The 16,517-nt window shown below is 39.0% G+C and overlaps 1 protein-coding gene across 1 annotated transcript; it reads left to right on the top strand.

Moving 5' to 3' along the window:
• Positions 1-1,319: 1,319 nt before the first annotated feature.
• On the top strand, positions 1,320-16,278 carry alox12 (arachidonate 12-lipoxygenase). Its single transcript, XM_041964906.1, has 15 exons — positions 1,320-1,629; positions 4,722-4,868; positions 5,879-6,080; positions 7,073-7,154; positions 7,245-7,367; positions 7,503-7,609; positions 8,976-9,148; positions 9,291-9,434; positions 9,978-10,181; positions 11,019-11,105; positions 11,269-11,438; positions 12,276-12,397; positions 12,970-13,070; positions 13,260-13,430; positions 14,977-16,278. The coding sequence occupies exons 2-15, from the start codon at positions 4,722-4,724 to the stop codon at positions 15,154-15,156; spliced, it is 2,013 nt and encodes a 670-aa protein (XP_041820840.1). The 5' UTR covers positions 1,320-1,629; the 3' UTR covers positions 15,157-16,278.
• The last annotated feature ends 239 nt before the right edge of the window (positions 16,279-16,517 follow it).

Raw genomic sequence — 16,517 nt, 5'->3', positions numbered from 1 at the left:
CCACAGAGATATTTAGCACAGTGAAGATGCTGTCACCCCTTCATAAACAAAAATAAATAGTAACTCATTTTTTCCAATGTTGAGCTAATATGTGTAGAAGCTGTTGACACAATGTTATTTTCCTCCGCTCAATAAAGCTATCAAGTGATTTTAAAAAAAATCCTGTAAAATACATCACCCACACATACTGTATGGTGTCGCATATTTTGTTAACATATGTAGAAATTGATTTTTTTCAGACAAATTGTGCTTTTAGGCACAGTTTGAATTGAACCTACTCTAGCAATTGACCATAGCGTCTCAAAAGTCTTTTCCACTTTTGTCGTAACTCTGAATGAGCATGAGTGCAAGTTTTGGAATCACACATGGCTGATCGCAGTCTTGCTGACAGATACATAAATATGACAGCCTTTGAACTTTTGAACTGTCTATTTCTTTGTGAAGCCAAACTAGCTCTTCCTGCCTGTTACAGTTCTCTGTTCTTACCCTACTGACCTTTTGCAACAAGGGAGCTAATTTACTTTCTACACAGGAAGTAAAAATGTGTTGCATATCTGACCAGTTTTCTAATGTGACAGCAGTCTGACAAACACAAACTGCTATTCATGGACCCAAAAGCACACACCAGAGGCCTAAACAAGGACATTATACATATTAACCACATATAAACATTGGAAACAATAGTGTAACATTGCCTATAATCATGTATCATACCCGATAACTGCAAAGACTTCTTTGGCCACAACTGTGATTATTCATTGATTATTTATAATATATGTCATAGTTTCACAAAGATGTACCTTTGCTATTAACACAAACATAAAGTCATGTGCACGTTAGGACTGTTTGATCCAGATAAAAGCAGCTGTAGGTATGTAAACTGGGCAAAGGAGTCAGCTTTTGGCACAACACTTAGCAACAGCAGCCAGAAGTTTAGAGAAAAAAACAGAAATGGAACAGAAGAAAACATGAGTTGCCTGTAAGGATGTGGTCCTATCTACACTGAGATCTGCAGAGAAAGAGAGAGATTTTATGTCCCAAAATGTTTCTTGAAGTTTTACCACTGAAGACCTAAGACAGAAATCTGCAGTCACTTCATGGCTACTTTATCAGGCACTTTCACCCTGAAACTTGGTTTAGTACTTTACTTTAACTTTATTTCTTGTACTTCTTTAGATTTAATCTAAATGTTTTACAGCTCATGCTGGTATGCTGCTCAGCCCAGATACTGACTCAGCTTCCTTTTTGAAACTCTCTCTCTCTTTCTCTCTCTCTCTCTGCCTGTGTGTGAGAGAGCGGGTGTCAAAGAGCAAGGTGAGATCAGCGGACTGACTGAGGGGGAAAGTCAGTAGAGCTGTGAAGAGTCCTGCTGAAAGGATTTGAATTGTCAGGAGAGAAACATAGAGAGAACCACCAACCATTTCTGCATTTTGAAGTGGCATGCTGACTGGGTAACTGTTGAACTTAGAGATCTGCGAGGACTTCTGTGAGAAAGAGCAAAGAAATAGGTCACAGAGGGGAGAGGAAAAAAACAGGGAAGTGTCAGATAACCAGCTGATCCAAAGGAAATATTCAGAAAAAGAAGAGGAGGAAACTGATACTCAGCTGTGTACACAATTCTGGCCTGAGGTGAGTGTTTTCTGATGTTTCTTGGCATTGTTTGTTACTTTCTTTGTCTTCCCAGGGAGGCTACATACTATCAGGTATAGCTGACGATGATTTACTTTGGAGCTCTAATGCTCATATTGACAGATAAAACTAAGTAATGTTTAGCTGACATGGGTGAGATATTGTTCCAGTTTGAGCATTTCTGCACTTTCAAATATGCCTTCAAATGCAATTTCTGCTCTATACATCTATTCTGACTCTACTCTCAAATTCTTTGAGAGCTTAATGTTCCTGGTGTCTTGTCAACCCTGTTAAAGTAGCAATAATATTAAGATGCAGATAAGCCTGATTGCATTGAATTAAATCAACAATCAGCTGTAGCTGTTGCTGTTTCTGAGACCCACATATTTTAAGGGCACAAGAACAAGACAATGAATAATCCCAAGAATATACAATAAGGTAATAGGGAATGTGTCATGAACATGCTCAGGAAGTACTTATTTACCAAGTTTCATTTTATTAACGTCAACAGAATTATAGAAATATCATGTGTTATTCTTACTGTAGCTCCCCCTGTAGGTAGAACTGTATGAAATGTTACACACTTGTGCAACATTTCCAAATTTGGATGCAGTCCAATTTAGCATTGAAGAGTTATGACCTGGATGTAAATTAGCAGGCTTGCTAACTCCGACACGTTTACACATGTACTCACATACTGATGTTCATTAATGTGTATTGTCCCTTTCAAACAAACAAACAAACAAACAAACAAACAAAAAAACAAAAAAATAAGAGTTATGACCCGTAAAGTACGGTAAATGATATTCAAAGATGGACAAAGAGACTGTGTTCAAAGTTGTCTAAATATGGTATGGTCAGACATCGTTGATGATTGTTGATGATGAAATATGTACCAAATAAAGCAAAAAAAAAAAAAAGTGTTTACCAAAAAAATTCTAAATGGTAGAACAATTTTAACTTTTTAATTGCAAATGGCTGTGGCCTATATAAGTAAAATCGGTATCATCCAAGGACTTTGCAATTTTTTTTTATTTTTATTTATTTTTTTTTTTTTGCTGTGCCTCACAATTCATAAATTATCAGCCAAAATGTAAAACACAGAAGTGAATGGTGGTGCTATTGGTACCATGTTGTAATATGTCAAGCATTTCCAGATGGGGCACCTGTCCATAAAGTATGAATACTTGTAGTTTTTGTTCTTACCATAAACTTTTATTATGCATTTTAATACTAAAATGATATAGAATCACTGAAACATCTTAGCATAAAGAAAAGTAATGGCATACATCACATGAAGAAAGTGTGTTTTGACATGCAAAAAAGTTTCTGCAACAAACAGAGAAGCAGGTAGACAGATATACTAAAACTTTTCTATATTATCATAATATCAACATCTACAGTGTGTCAGTTGGTTTTGGTAATATCCAGTAATTCATTTAATATTTGAAGGGGAAATTGAACCATCTAAGGAGAATATCAACAAGGGCAAGTTCAACATTATTAGCCAACAATGTGACCCCGTCTTTCAGAAGGACCTTGTGTCCTGTAGATACTTAGCTATAAAATCAATGACAGTCATGACAGACAGGTCCTGGATGGAAAAAGATGACAAGGTCAAGATGTCCACAACTGAGGCTCTAGAGACTGCCAAACAAAGATCCACAGTTCTGGCTGCTAGGCTGAAGAGATACACCAGAGAAGCAGAGGCAAAGACTCATCCACAGATGTGGAAGGTGGTCCCAGTGGTAGGAGCCTTGGGGGCTGTTACCCCCAAATTGGGAGAGTGGCTCGCAAATTCCATGTCCGACATCTGAGGTCTCTGTCCAGATGAGTGCAGTCCAAGGGACAGTAAGATACCGTGCAGAACTCTCACGCCCTAGAAGACCCGAACTTTTGGAAGTTTGATCAGTTAAATCCAGTCGCTGGTTTTATTTGTTTGCTTGTTTTGTCAGTACATTCACAAACAAATTCACTTCAGTATAGTAAACAAGTTTTCAACAAAATGCATGTTATCCTTTCTATAAACGCAACAGTTATCCATCTAACCCTAATTTGAAATTTAACTGTTTGACTAATTTCTAACTTCACCGTATACCTATAGTGAGATGTTTCATTAGGAAAAGCTGCTGTAAGTGCTACAGTAATGTGAACACATGGACATTACTCTGAGGCACATGTCTCATGATGTTACCATCACATGCTGTTACAGGTACATGGGCTGTCTCTGCTGCTATTTCAGACCACTTATCTGTTGTTTCATCGGCTAATTTGCATCAGTGTGGTTTGCTCATTTGGCTATTCCTAAAATTTTATATTCAAATTATTACCAGGAAGTAGCATCCACATCACCACGGCTGTGCCCTTACAATTCTGTGACAACTACAGTTTATTCTTTTTTTGGATGTAGTTTAATTCATGTAGCAGCTTGAATTAATTAAGTAAATCCAGAGATACACACAGTCATTTGATAACCAGTTTGTGAGGTGCCGCTTATCCAGAATGGTCATCACTGAGTGATAAGGCCTGACTCCAAAGGTGTTGGATGTGGTTGAGGTCGGGGCTGAGGCTTTTGCTTGGGGGCATTGCCGTGTTGAAACATGAAAGGGACAAACACAAACTGTTGTTACAAAGCTGGAAGCACACTGTTGTCTTTAACGTTATTGCATCCTGCAACCAGACCAGAATTCCTCCACCACCAAATGTAACAGTTGTCAGGATGTAGTCGAGTAGGATGAATCATTGGAAATATGACAGTCCCATGTTGAATCTTACTGACCTCTTCAGTATGACTTGTTGTACTGCAAACATCTGCAACAGGGACTGCATGGCAATAGACATGATTTTATGCACCTGTGAGCAAGGGGCCGAGGCAGGTGAACCCACAACTTAGAATCTTTTGCATTTTGAGCCCTGGATACAGTGTATATCAGGCTCTCTTTGTGAGGTCCCAGAGTGATCTGATAGAGGGTCATCAGTGCTGTTCCGGGGATTCTGATATTCAACAAAATCCTTCAAGGCCTTCAATTACCAACATTTTGTCATTTGAACTGTTGGTTTTCAGCATGCTGTGTGTGTCTTCATGTCCATAGATGGAAGTCTACACTGTAACAGTAGCAACTGGTACATCAGAGTATTCAGGCACCAACAACTACATCTTTGTGACTCTGGTGGGGGAGAAAGGAGAGAGTGCACGCACCCTACTAGACAACCCTGGACTGGACTTCTGTCGAGGAGCAGTAAGTGTTAGTATGGTGGAATGGTGGTGTGATCGTTTAATGATATGTGTATTGATGTGTGTTTGAACAGTGAGGCAACCACATCTGACAGCCAATCTTTGACCTGGCTCATTGAAACCATGAAATCATGAAATGCAAAGCCTTTTCTTTCTGGATCTAATTTGGTAATTCTAACATTATCTGACACCCTCATGTCAGGGCCATACACCAACCTTGAGATCACCTTGTCGCTTGCCAAGCTTTTCAGAAAACCCTCCGACAAGAACAACACTGTTGATATGTGTTGTGGAGAAAGAGTGGCATGTATCCTGACATTAATCAAACAATGTCAAAACCGATTCATGACAGCAATCCTTGTTTGTTATAACAGCTCTGTCCAAAAAGTAGACAATGTGTTAGTCTGATGGCAAAGGTCATGTTTTACAGGTCAGTCTGCCAACCCTCATCTTTGGTCATGAGCTTTGAGTGTGAAACAATGAGATATGAAATGTATTTCTGATGTAAAGTGGCGTGCGAAGTAGAGTGAAGCTCGACAGCAGGACCAGCTCTGAGTAGAACTCTTGCTCCGTCTCGTCATAGTTGATGTGGTGCCAGTTGAGGCTCATCCTAGACCTGCATGATCAAAATGTGAGGCAATCCCTGGCCAGACCCAGAACACACTGAGGGAATTACATACAGTATCCCATCTGGTGTAGGAACATCTTGGGATCCCTCAGGAGGAGCAGAAGGACAAGGATGATGGTTGGAGGATGAAGGAAGGACAGAGACTGTTTTGTGATGCTTTAGATAATAATTTTTTTTTACATTCATATTTAAAACACAATTACCAAGGCGGCAGTGATTACAGGTTTATGTGACACACAGTCTATTTCTTGTTTGCATGTTTCAGACAGTTAATGAAGTTATTAGTTTGAATGCAGTAGTGTTTGTCTGTGTTTGCATGTATGACTGCATTTACATCTTGGAATTATTTATTTCTTTTTCTTTCTCCATCCCTTCATCTCCATTAGGTGGATCAGTACAAGGTGACCAGCCCTTCAGCATTAGGCTCCCTGCTACTGGTCAGACTGGAGAAACAGAGATATTGGGTGGAAGATAACTGGTTCTGTCGTTACATCACAGTGGAGCCTCCAGGTGGAGACAAAGCGCTGATATTCCCTTGTTACCGCTGGCTTATAGGAGATGTCAAGGTGGAGATAAGAGAAGGAACAGGTACAAATGATTGTAGGTATTTCTAATCAACTCCTAATATTAAGCAGTAAAGTTACTGCCTTGGTGCCTTTGAGCAAGGCGGCCAACTCCAAACTGATCCAGTGAAGCTGGTCAGTAGCAGACTAGTTCCTGTGCAGCAGTGGCATCAATGGAAAACAGTTTGCCATTTAAATTCCACTTAATAACCAAGCATCAGGCATTGGGTTCTATTGTTGTGCTGCCGCAAGGTCAGTCCCACTCAGTTCATGGTGTGTGGACTGATCCTTCTTTCAGCTGTTTTCTAATCTTGTGGGAAACTAGGCTGAGACACAGAAACTTCTGAACCATGAACATATGAGCTGTATCTGGAAAACCAAATTTGTGCAGGTGGAAATGCAGCAGAACACAATCTGATCTGGATTGGATTGGTTTACTCGCATTGCTTTCAGATCTCAGACAGGTGTACATGGAATCTGTACAGTGTGACCACGTTCAAGATCCACACAGTAAATTAAATAACACTACAAATACTTGCAAGTAAGTCTTCTTTCACAAAAAGTGATAATAAAATGCCATTGGCATTGCTTACCTTAAAATGAACTGATGGTTGACAAGTTCGACAGTTCAGACTAACTAATTTGCATATTGAGATCCAATCATGATGTGAGCAAAACAGAGATGATGCTTATTAAAACCAGGCATAAATGCAAAGGCTGTGGATCGTCTGTCATTACACAGATCTCATCATTTTGTATTAGTATCTTAGCCCTGCTGTTTATAAAGCTACTTCACATTAAAATAACAATAACTTTCAGTTTAGGTTACAGTTTTGCATCAATTTCCCATAAGCAGCCACAACATTCTCAGTTAGTGGACAGGGGTCCTTCACCTCTACCCCTCGTCTCAGTGGGTCACCTCCCTCAAATGTTGGGGCGGTAGGCATAAGCTCATATTGGTCTGATGTGTTGCTAAAGGTGCACTTTCCTGTCTCTCCCTTCCACCTGCTTCTGTAGCAAAGACACTGAGGGACGACTCCATACCTCAGCTGCTGGAACACAGGAAGACAGAGCTGCAGGAGAGACAGATGACTTACAGGTCCACCATACAGCTTCACTTTCCAGACTGGTTGTGTTAAAGAGTTCTGTGGATTAATATTTGAGTCATACTGTGTGTTACTGTCTTCAGATGGATAACGTGGGCTCCTGGGATTCCAAGATGTATTGATGCTAAAACAGAAGCAGATTTACCCCAAGATGTCCGCTTTGACAATGAGAAGAGGAGCGACTTTGAACACTCCTTACACTATGCGTAGGTGGTGCACATGCATGCGCGCGATGCACACACACACACACACACACACACACACACACACACACACACACAAAGACTGTATAATCAGACATGATGAACATCAAGCACATATGCACGCTTCCTTCTCATCAGCCTGCTTGAGTTGTCTCTGAAGAAGCTAGCCATCAGGTTCGGGAAGTCCTGGAATGACCTGGATGATTTCAAACGGATCTTCTGGAAGCTGCGAAGCCCCATAGCTGGTGGGTTAATACACACTCCGGCTTTCCTGTTAAACACTAACATCCTGGTAAACACTAACATTTCTATACACAAGAGATGTCACTTGTTTAATAAACACTGATCCATGGTATTTTTTATGCACACTAGAATATATATTTGCTTTTTATGTGTGCATTTACTGTGTCATAATTAAATGAAAAACATGTTAAAAAGGACATTTATTGCATTTTTTTCTCATCAATAACTGAATGACTAAATAAATGAGTTTTGTGAAATGAATTTTCTATTCTACATTAAAATCGAATCACAACACATAGAACAAAGTGAAGAGGTACATTACATTTCGGTGTCCAGCTGTGTAGACCTGTCAAGAACAAATGCAAGCTTGGGGGTAGAACCATGGCTGGAACTCATCATTGCTGGCATGAGCTGATGGGAGCTTAACATTCATAATTTAATTTGGCATGGAAATTTCCTATCACAAATGTATATATTCAGTTATTATTTACAAAAACGTTATAACTCATTTCAACATAATATTTTTCTTTTATTGTGATGCAATAAATGCATAGATAAAAAAGATACATAAAACAAGATCTTGGTTTAGATATCTTAAATCTTCCATAGATATCTGTTTTTGCTTTTTTACTTGTCCTTTCAAAGCACCATGTGAAGAGTTTTTATGTTTTTATGATATCATCTTTAAAACGATTGTCATGGCATATGGTTGTATGGTATGTTTTTGGTTGCGGAAATTTTTGACTATCTGAGTGAAAGAGTTTCAGCAACCATTTGGAGTTTTAAATCCTACGCAGAGGGACTTTAATGGGAATCCAGTTCTTTCATTCATGTTGGTTTCCTGTAAGAACATTAATTTGTGTCATTGGTGATTGGTTACAGTCAGAAATGAACAAAAAATGCAGTATAAGCTACCATTGCATTCCTCTCTGGTTTAAAGTGAAGGACTTAGGGAGTGGTTGTCCCCTTGTGTCTGACAATTTCTGTAATGACAATATGACACATATGACCTCATTATTGAGTAACTGGCCAGGGGTGTGTGAAATTAGGCAGTGTTTGCACCTTTCTCAAGCTCTCTTTTTGATTCTTCACACAGCTACTTGCGTCACTTTTCAACTAAGTCCAATACCATGAATCTCTTCAAGGAGAGAGTGACCAGAAGTGTGCACTATTATCTTTACTTTTGCCTTCAGAAGTGGGCAGACAGCCTATTTTGTTGTTCAGTTTTAACAAAAAAGTGATTATCTTTGTCAATTTGAAAGGCTTGACACTTGACTGGCAGGTACAGCAGGTTATACACATTTATCTTACAAGATAAAGAAACCTCCAAAGCTGATTACTCACCCAGTGTGTGTGTGTATGTATCAGAGTACAGTATGAAGCATTGGAAGGAAGACCGGTTCTTTGGCTACCAGTGTATGAATGGCTCTAACCCAAGGATGATACAGAGGTGCAAGAAGCTGCCAGAGAACTTCTGTGTCACCCCAAACATGGTGCAGAGCTCCATGGCTCCAAGGACAAACCTGGACAAAGAACTCAAGGTGGAGAAATTCTCTTCATCTGCCTGTATAATCGAAACAGGCTTTAATACAACACCACAAATTTAGCAACTGCGAAATTGTGTAATTTATGTCTCACTATGTCTCTCTATGTCCACATTGTTGTTGATTTTCTTCCCTCCAGGCAGGGAATATCTTCTTGTTAGACTACGCCATCATGGATGGGATTCCCACCAACACAATCAGAGGTAAACCTCAGTACATTGCCGCTCCACTCTGTCTCCTGTATCAGAACCCGGATGAAGGACTCATACCTATTGCTATACAGGTAAATCAATAACACCAATCATGATGATAGACCTGTACTGAAACACTGAATGAACTGAACAAGCCACTGAGGCATCCTTAAAATGCTGAAAATATGATGATTGTAAATGAAAAATTAAATCATTTAATATAAATCTGAAAGAAAATATGTAAGAACCTGTGGATATTGAATGAAAACCCGATAAATATGAGAAAATTATCTAAAAATCTGACACACTGAATGTAAACCTGAGAAATATTTATAGAATCCAATAATGCTGAAAAAAAGTTTGCTAACTTTTTATAAGAACTGAGCGATATGTAACCCTGTGAAAACACTTTTAAAGATCTGACAAGAGACAACCTTTTAAAAATCTCAGTCCACTGACTGTAAACTTGTGAAATATTCATAGAACCTGAGAACACATAAAGTTTTTTTTAGAAATACTTCTATAAATGTGAGAACGTTGAAGGTAAACCTGTCGACTAATAGCTGGACTTAATATTTGAGAGGTTGTAGATATGGACAGGACTGCCTGTGATCATTTCCCCTCCTTGTCCTTAGCTCGAGCAGACTCCAGGCCCGGACACTCCCATATTCCTGCCCAGAGACCCACCCCTGGCCTGGCTGTTGGCTAAGATGTGGGTGCGTCACTCTGAGTTCCAGGTGTTCCAGCTGCTGTCTCACCTGCTCAGGACTCACCTCATCATAGAGGTGTTTTGTGTGGCTACTCTGAGGCAGCTGCCTGCAGTGCATCCTATATATAAGGTAAATATCCACAAGTCCTATTATTCAAAACTAAAACTTCCAGTCAGAAAATGTAATCCATGTCAGTATACAATTCAGGGCACACAGTAGAGAGTTGATGTAAGTTTACATTATATGATCAACGTGAAACGACTATTCTAATTCTCAGTTATTGATTGTGTCTGAATTTACTTCAAAAGCAGAGAGAACCAGACCTTTATTAGAAACAATCTTATATTAGAGACATGCTTTTATTTCTAATGCCAAATCTCAACACTTCTTCCACATTTACCCATTTTTAATAAATTCAGTATAATCTAATAATATAATTTCCACAGCACTAATTCCACAAGTACTATTTCCTGTGTCTTCCACACTGTCATTTTTTAAATTTGCTCTTAAGTTACTGTCAACACTCACTGCTTGCTGCACAGATGTTTCACATTGAAAGACTTCCAGCGACATAATCCCTCCCTCTCCTGGAAAGCTTTTCGTTTGAAACATCTGCAGGAAGTCAAAAATGGGCAAAGTAGAGGCAACTGGAAATATTTAGTGAATGAGAAAAGTATTTATGCTTAAAAGATAAACCGACATAACTCTTCTGTTGTACTGATGCAATTATTGCTGAGCAATTGTATATCATACTGAATTTAGCATGCAGTCTTTTAAAGTAAAGGTAATTCCACCTCTCTTAAATGCTGTTTCCAGACATGTGTTATTATTTGAGACTCTGCCATTACTAGAGAATTTGGCTTTTATCTGAGAATGCATGGTATTTTGGTTTGATGGCAGTTTGACAAGATGTGGATAACACACCTGTGTTGTACTCTGAACAGTTTTCTATGCCTTCTGCTGCAGCTGCTGGCCCCTCATCTGCGCTACACTTTAGAGATCAACTGCAGGGGACGCACTCAGCTCATCTCTGCTAATGGCATCTTCAAACGAGTGTGTCTTTTCTAATTTATGAACTTATTTGATGTGGGCTTGATGTATTTTGTATTGTGATGACATTTCTATAAGATAAATGAAAAACAAACTCACTGGATGTGTTAAATAGTCTGATGATGATGGAGCTCATCATCGTGTTGATGGTCATGTTTGTGTGTAGGTTGTGTCTACAGGTGGTGATGGCCTGTTGATTCTGGCTCAGAGGGAGTACAAGATGCTGACCTACCGCTCCCTGCAGCCCCACAATGACTTCGCTGACAGAGGAGTTTCCCAGCTCCCAAACTATTTCTACAGAGAACACAGCCTGATGCTGTGGGAGGCTATACACAGGTAAACACAGCATGCTCACACGTTAAAGGAAAAGGAGATCTGGGAGATTTTAACAGTGAAGTTTTAGTGTCTTTGCCTCTAGTAATGATGTATGTAGTGATGTATTTCTGAGTGACAGGCAACAAAGCATGTGGAAGGTGGTTCAAAGAATTGAGATATCATTTAATTGTAAGATGGTGAAGCCTTATTATGCTGCAGGGTTGTTTATCTTTCTGCAGTAAGGGAACAGTGATAATGACACAGGCTTGTAAAGTGATCTACACAGAGCCCTCAGAAGTCCTGAGAGGTCAAATGTAGTTCATGTCTTCTGTGCACAAGATAAAAAATGATCACAGTTACATATGCCTTGAGAATGTTTGAATGCTGTAGTATACACAGTTCACTCAGATGTATATCTGAACCCAGATAGTTTACAACCACTACTGGTAAATGAGAAGGAAGTGAAACATCATCAGTTAGCATTATAAGCATCAATGCACACTGACTCCAGGTAATTTTATACCTGGATTGAAAAAACAACTATCAAGTGTCAAAAACAAAACGTAATTTTAATGTATAATTGAAGTGATTAGGTAACCTGAAGACAGTGATATTTCATTTGTTGTTGGGCAGATTTTACAGATTGTGGTTCAATTGATACATCAAACAGAAGTGGTAAAAAGGGGCAGCCCTGATGGGTGCATACATGATCTGCTACAATCACTGTAAAAGAATTGGTGTTAAAATTTTGCACGTGCTATTGATTTGAGAGAATGAATTCTGTAATTTGAGGACACCAGTAGATGTATTTGTACCTCTTACCATGAGTCATAAATCTAACTGTACTTCTTTCTTCAGTTTTGTCTCAGGTATGGTAAGCCTGTACTATCAGTCAGACCATGATGTGCAGGAGGACCCGGAGCTCCGCGCCTGGTTCAGAGACATATCGCAGGAAGGATTCACAGAGCTCCCCAACTTTGGTCTGTTACTGATATCCTGTATTTGTTTCTTACATCTTGCTTTTTTGTTGTTTTATTGCTTGAGGTGGCTGTACGTGGCCTCTGTGAAGCACAAGCTATGCAAGGCTCTTCTAATGCGCAACATGGGTAAAAAAAGACCCATATTTATGTTATTTCATGCATGGCTGAGTGTTACTTTTATTTAATATTCCAATTATGCATTAAATATCTTCTTTTTCATGACCACAAATAATTTTTTTTTCTTTTATTACTTAATGACCAAAAAATGTTTTTGCATCAAGTTTACACACAAGTGGGATTTAAAATGAAATATACATGCTTTAATAGTACATAGAGTGGAGTATGATCTGCTATCCTGATCTGCTCTATATGGACGGTGTCCTTGATTAACTTCTGTTGTGATTTGGCTGACGTTTCCACTCTTAGGATGCTACCATTAAGCAGGGAAACATAATTTTTTTTTTTTGCCAACAAAGGATTTACTCATATAAAATGTTGTCAGAGGCTAAAGAAGTGATATTATTATATATATTATTTGCGCATGTAATACTTGATGGTGGATGTATGTTCAGGTCTGCCCAGTAAGCTCAGCTCCAGAGAGGAACTTTCGACCCTGCTGTCAGTGGCCATCTTCACCAGTACAGCCCAGCATGCTGCAACTAACAACGGGCAGGTGCTGAACCCTCATACTTACACACTGTGATGTTCATAGCTGTTGCCAAAGATGCCGTCAGCTCTGAGATGCCCTGGTGAAGCTTTGAAGGAAAAAACATTCAGCACTGCCCCCTGCCCCAGTGTCTGCTCTAAAACGTCCTACACAGAGGGGCTTTCACTTATTCCCTCTATGTTGATGTTTTTCCAGTTTGACTGGTGTGCCTGGGTACCCAACACCCCCTGCACCATGAGACATCCCCCACCAAGAGACAAAGATGCTGTTACCATGGAGATGATCATGGCCACCCTTCCTGATGTCAGCCAGTCTTGTGTACAGATGGCTATCACATGGCATCTAGGGCGAGCACAACCAGACGCAGTAAGTCCATGTCTGTCTGGTTCATATGGTAATCAATTCTAAATTAAATGAAGAAATTCTAATTTAAGGAGAAACATATTTTCTCACTTTCCTCTAGTGGTGTTTATTCAAGCAGGTTTCAGGGGTCCATGTTCATGTATGTATCTCACTATATTAAAAAATATATTGAAAAATGATTCACCAGCAGTGTCTTTCCAGGAACACAGTCCCTGCTTGAACAAACTGTTTCTGTTTTCACTTCAATATAAAGTAGTCCATATGAAAACTGTTTTCAGAGAGGGCTGGATATTATCAATATAATAAAGTACAGATATAGTGTATAAGGATGGTATGTAGGTTGTGTATATAAATGCACAAATGATTAAGAGTGTGAATCGTGAAAAATCTACTTTCAGTGTGACCTGGAGGTTTAAGATTCCCCATCACACTTGTGTAAGGTGCATACTGGACCAGAAGCTTCTAACCTAGTCACAAATTCATCTTGAATATACAAGTTATTACATGACATGTAAAGTGCAACAGATGAACGTGAAAGCAGCGTCGGCCTCTGCACATCATTCTGAACAGTGGTGTTCAAACAGCTAGGAACAATAAGCAACACACGTTTCCGTGGAACTTAGCACAGAGTGTAAAACAGTAGGTGATTTGTGTACCAACAGGAAACATGTAGGCCGCTAGTTTAATAGCAGCAAACTCACAGTAACTGTTGTGAGTGACTGATATAGAATTATCATGAATTCACAGTTGACTAGCTATTATACAGCATGTTATTATATAATCAATAAAAACATAAATAGGAGGAAAAACAATGAGATGCAAACACAAACATGTAACCTTCAAGAATCCAAGTACTGTATGTTCATCTCACGGTAAAGTGTAAAGTCACTTAACGCTATGAGATTAAAAATCTATTTTACAGGAGTCCTGGTCAAGATGGACGCACCACATAGAAAATATCAGAGGTTACAAAAAAATAACATACATACCTAAAATGTATATGAAGAGAAGATTAGTTAATCTATGAAGAGAAATATGTAGAGAAGCAAATACTTATGAATCACAAAACAAAGGAAAAAGACAGATAAGGTAAAAATTGGCTTGGTCAAATACAAACATCAAATTTGCAAATTTCTCCTTGGAGATAAATAAAGTATCTATCTATCTATCTAAATACATATTAAGTGTATGTCTCAGTACTTGATAGTTTTCCCACCTGCATGCTGCTTTCATGTTTTTTTCAGTCCTGCTGAACAATAGCACATATCTCCTGCTGTCCAGGTCTCAATCTCTTTGCCACTGGCTTTGCATGTACTGCTGCTGGTCGTTCATGTACGAGAGGCCTAGAGGATGTTTGTGAATATTAGAAAATACACATAATGCATATTTTATTTATATTCCAAGTTGTTTCATTGATGTCTGACTTACAAACATTTTGGTTATCCAGTAGTTGGCCTGTGGAGCTGTAGATTTCATCTGACAGTGATCACATTACATCACTCACATTAGCTCGTCTCTCTTCAGCAGCTTCCTGTTTTCTTCTGCCTAGATTCCTTTGGGCCAATACACAGAGGAACACTTCACTGAGGGGCGGGCTCAGGAGCTGATTGACAGGTTCAGAAGAGAACTGAAAGAGATTGAGGGCAACATTCTAAATCAGAATGAAGGACTGGAGCTTCAGTACCTTTATCTCCTGCCCAGCCGTGTAGAAAACAGCATCACCATATAGAAAGGCTACCAGACTACTCCATGCAGGAGTCCCTCTGTATGGTGTGTGGTAGGGTGGTGCTCTGACACCACTCAGATTTGTTTTCACTTTGGCATTAAATACTTTTTTCCGTGGATCATGTATTTAAAAAAAAGAAAGTCCTCCTGTGGGAAAATACTTTTTGTGTGAAAAATGTTCTGCAAGTCATCGGTTAGACAACATATGATTTGTATGACAAGTCTAAATTACACAGCCATTATAGTTGATCGTATTGTGTAGTGTGCATTCCTTGTAATCTTTTGTATAAATTTAAAGTTTATCATGGTTTACCAAGTTTACCACAGCAATTTTACTCAATTGCAAGCATAATTGAAGCATGATATATACCAGTGAGTGAAATGATAGATGGATAGATAGATCGATAGATAGAAAGATAGATATACTTTATTTATATCAAGCTGGGAAATTGCAGGTTGGGAAATGCTGTAGACACAGAATTGTTTCAGTCTCTGAAAAGATAACAGATTGTCAGCTGAGTAGGGGTCAAAGGTGGACAGGCAAGAGAAAAAATCAAGGAAGACATTCATCCCTGACACCAGAGACCATGGTCCACTTTCCTGACTCAAATTCAGTCAGTCTTAATATTTATGCAACAGCAGGCTTTATTGGACTAGTCTAACCTGACAATTTAAAACCAATCTAAGGCCAGGAATAGTCTTAAACCAAGTTTATAGAACTGGCCCTATCTTTGAACAGAGTCTGTTGTTACCAGCTCTCTGCATTTCCAACCATCTCTAACAACTGAGCAAACACCATCCACTGAAGAAGGCCATGACAGGCAGGAGAAAATGTACGCATACATTGACTTGGATTGGTTCTTTTTGTCAGGGCACTGTTTTTCTTTTGTTTTAAGCCAATATTTCATGTATATATATATATTTAACACTTAACTATGAAATGTAAAGTGTGGTAATTACAGCAACAGATCTTGATGTGTTGACAAGATGAAAAGTGAAATGTGAATAAGCTGCATTTTTGGGGGCTTGAAATTTAAGGACAAATAAACTTTAGGCCAATTTTGAAGTGAAAAATCCAGGCTTGTGCCAAATAAACAATCTAATCAAGCTAACTCAGTTATCTATATATTTTTTCATTTTGAAATGCCAACAGTCAACAACAAACCCTTGGATCCCACTGGTAGAAAACCATGAACCAACAGGTCACAATGCCAGACATACCACTGTTACCGTTTCCATCATGTGCTAATTATGTGCACAAAAGCCGCAGCTGATCAGGGTGTCAGACATTAATGACTCTGATGAATTGACACACTGGATTAAATAACTGGTCAGCATCCGCACACCTGGACTGTGTCCACTAGA

This window comes from Chelmon rostratus, chromosome 23 (genome assembly GCF_017976325.1).
Source record: "Chelmon rostratus isolate fCheRos1 chromosome 23, fCheRos1.pri, whole genome shotgun sequence".
Classification (NCBI taxonomy): domain Eukaryota; kingdom Metazoa; phylum Chordata; class Actinopteri; order Chaetodontiformes; family Chaetodontidae; genus Chelmon; species Chelmon rostratus.
The sequence above is the reverse complement of the archived record's forward strand: the minus strand, read 5'-3'. Positions and strand labels throughout refer to the sequence as shown.

Excerpts from the sequence above, each read along its gene's own strand:
- alox12 (XM_041964906.1), top strand. The coding sequence starts at position 4,722 with ATGGAAGTCTACACTGTAACAGTAGCAACTGGTACATCAGAGTATTCA. Across the intron at positions 9,149-9,290 it reads ACCTGGACAAAGAACTCAAG|GCAGGGAATATCTTCTTGTT; the intron begins GTGGAGAAATTC and ends TCTTCCCTCCAG. Across the intron at positions 9,435-9,977 it reads TCATACCTATTGCTATACAG|CTCGAGCAGACTCCAGGCCC; the intron begins GTAAATCAATAA and ends CCTTGTCCTTAG.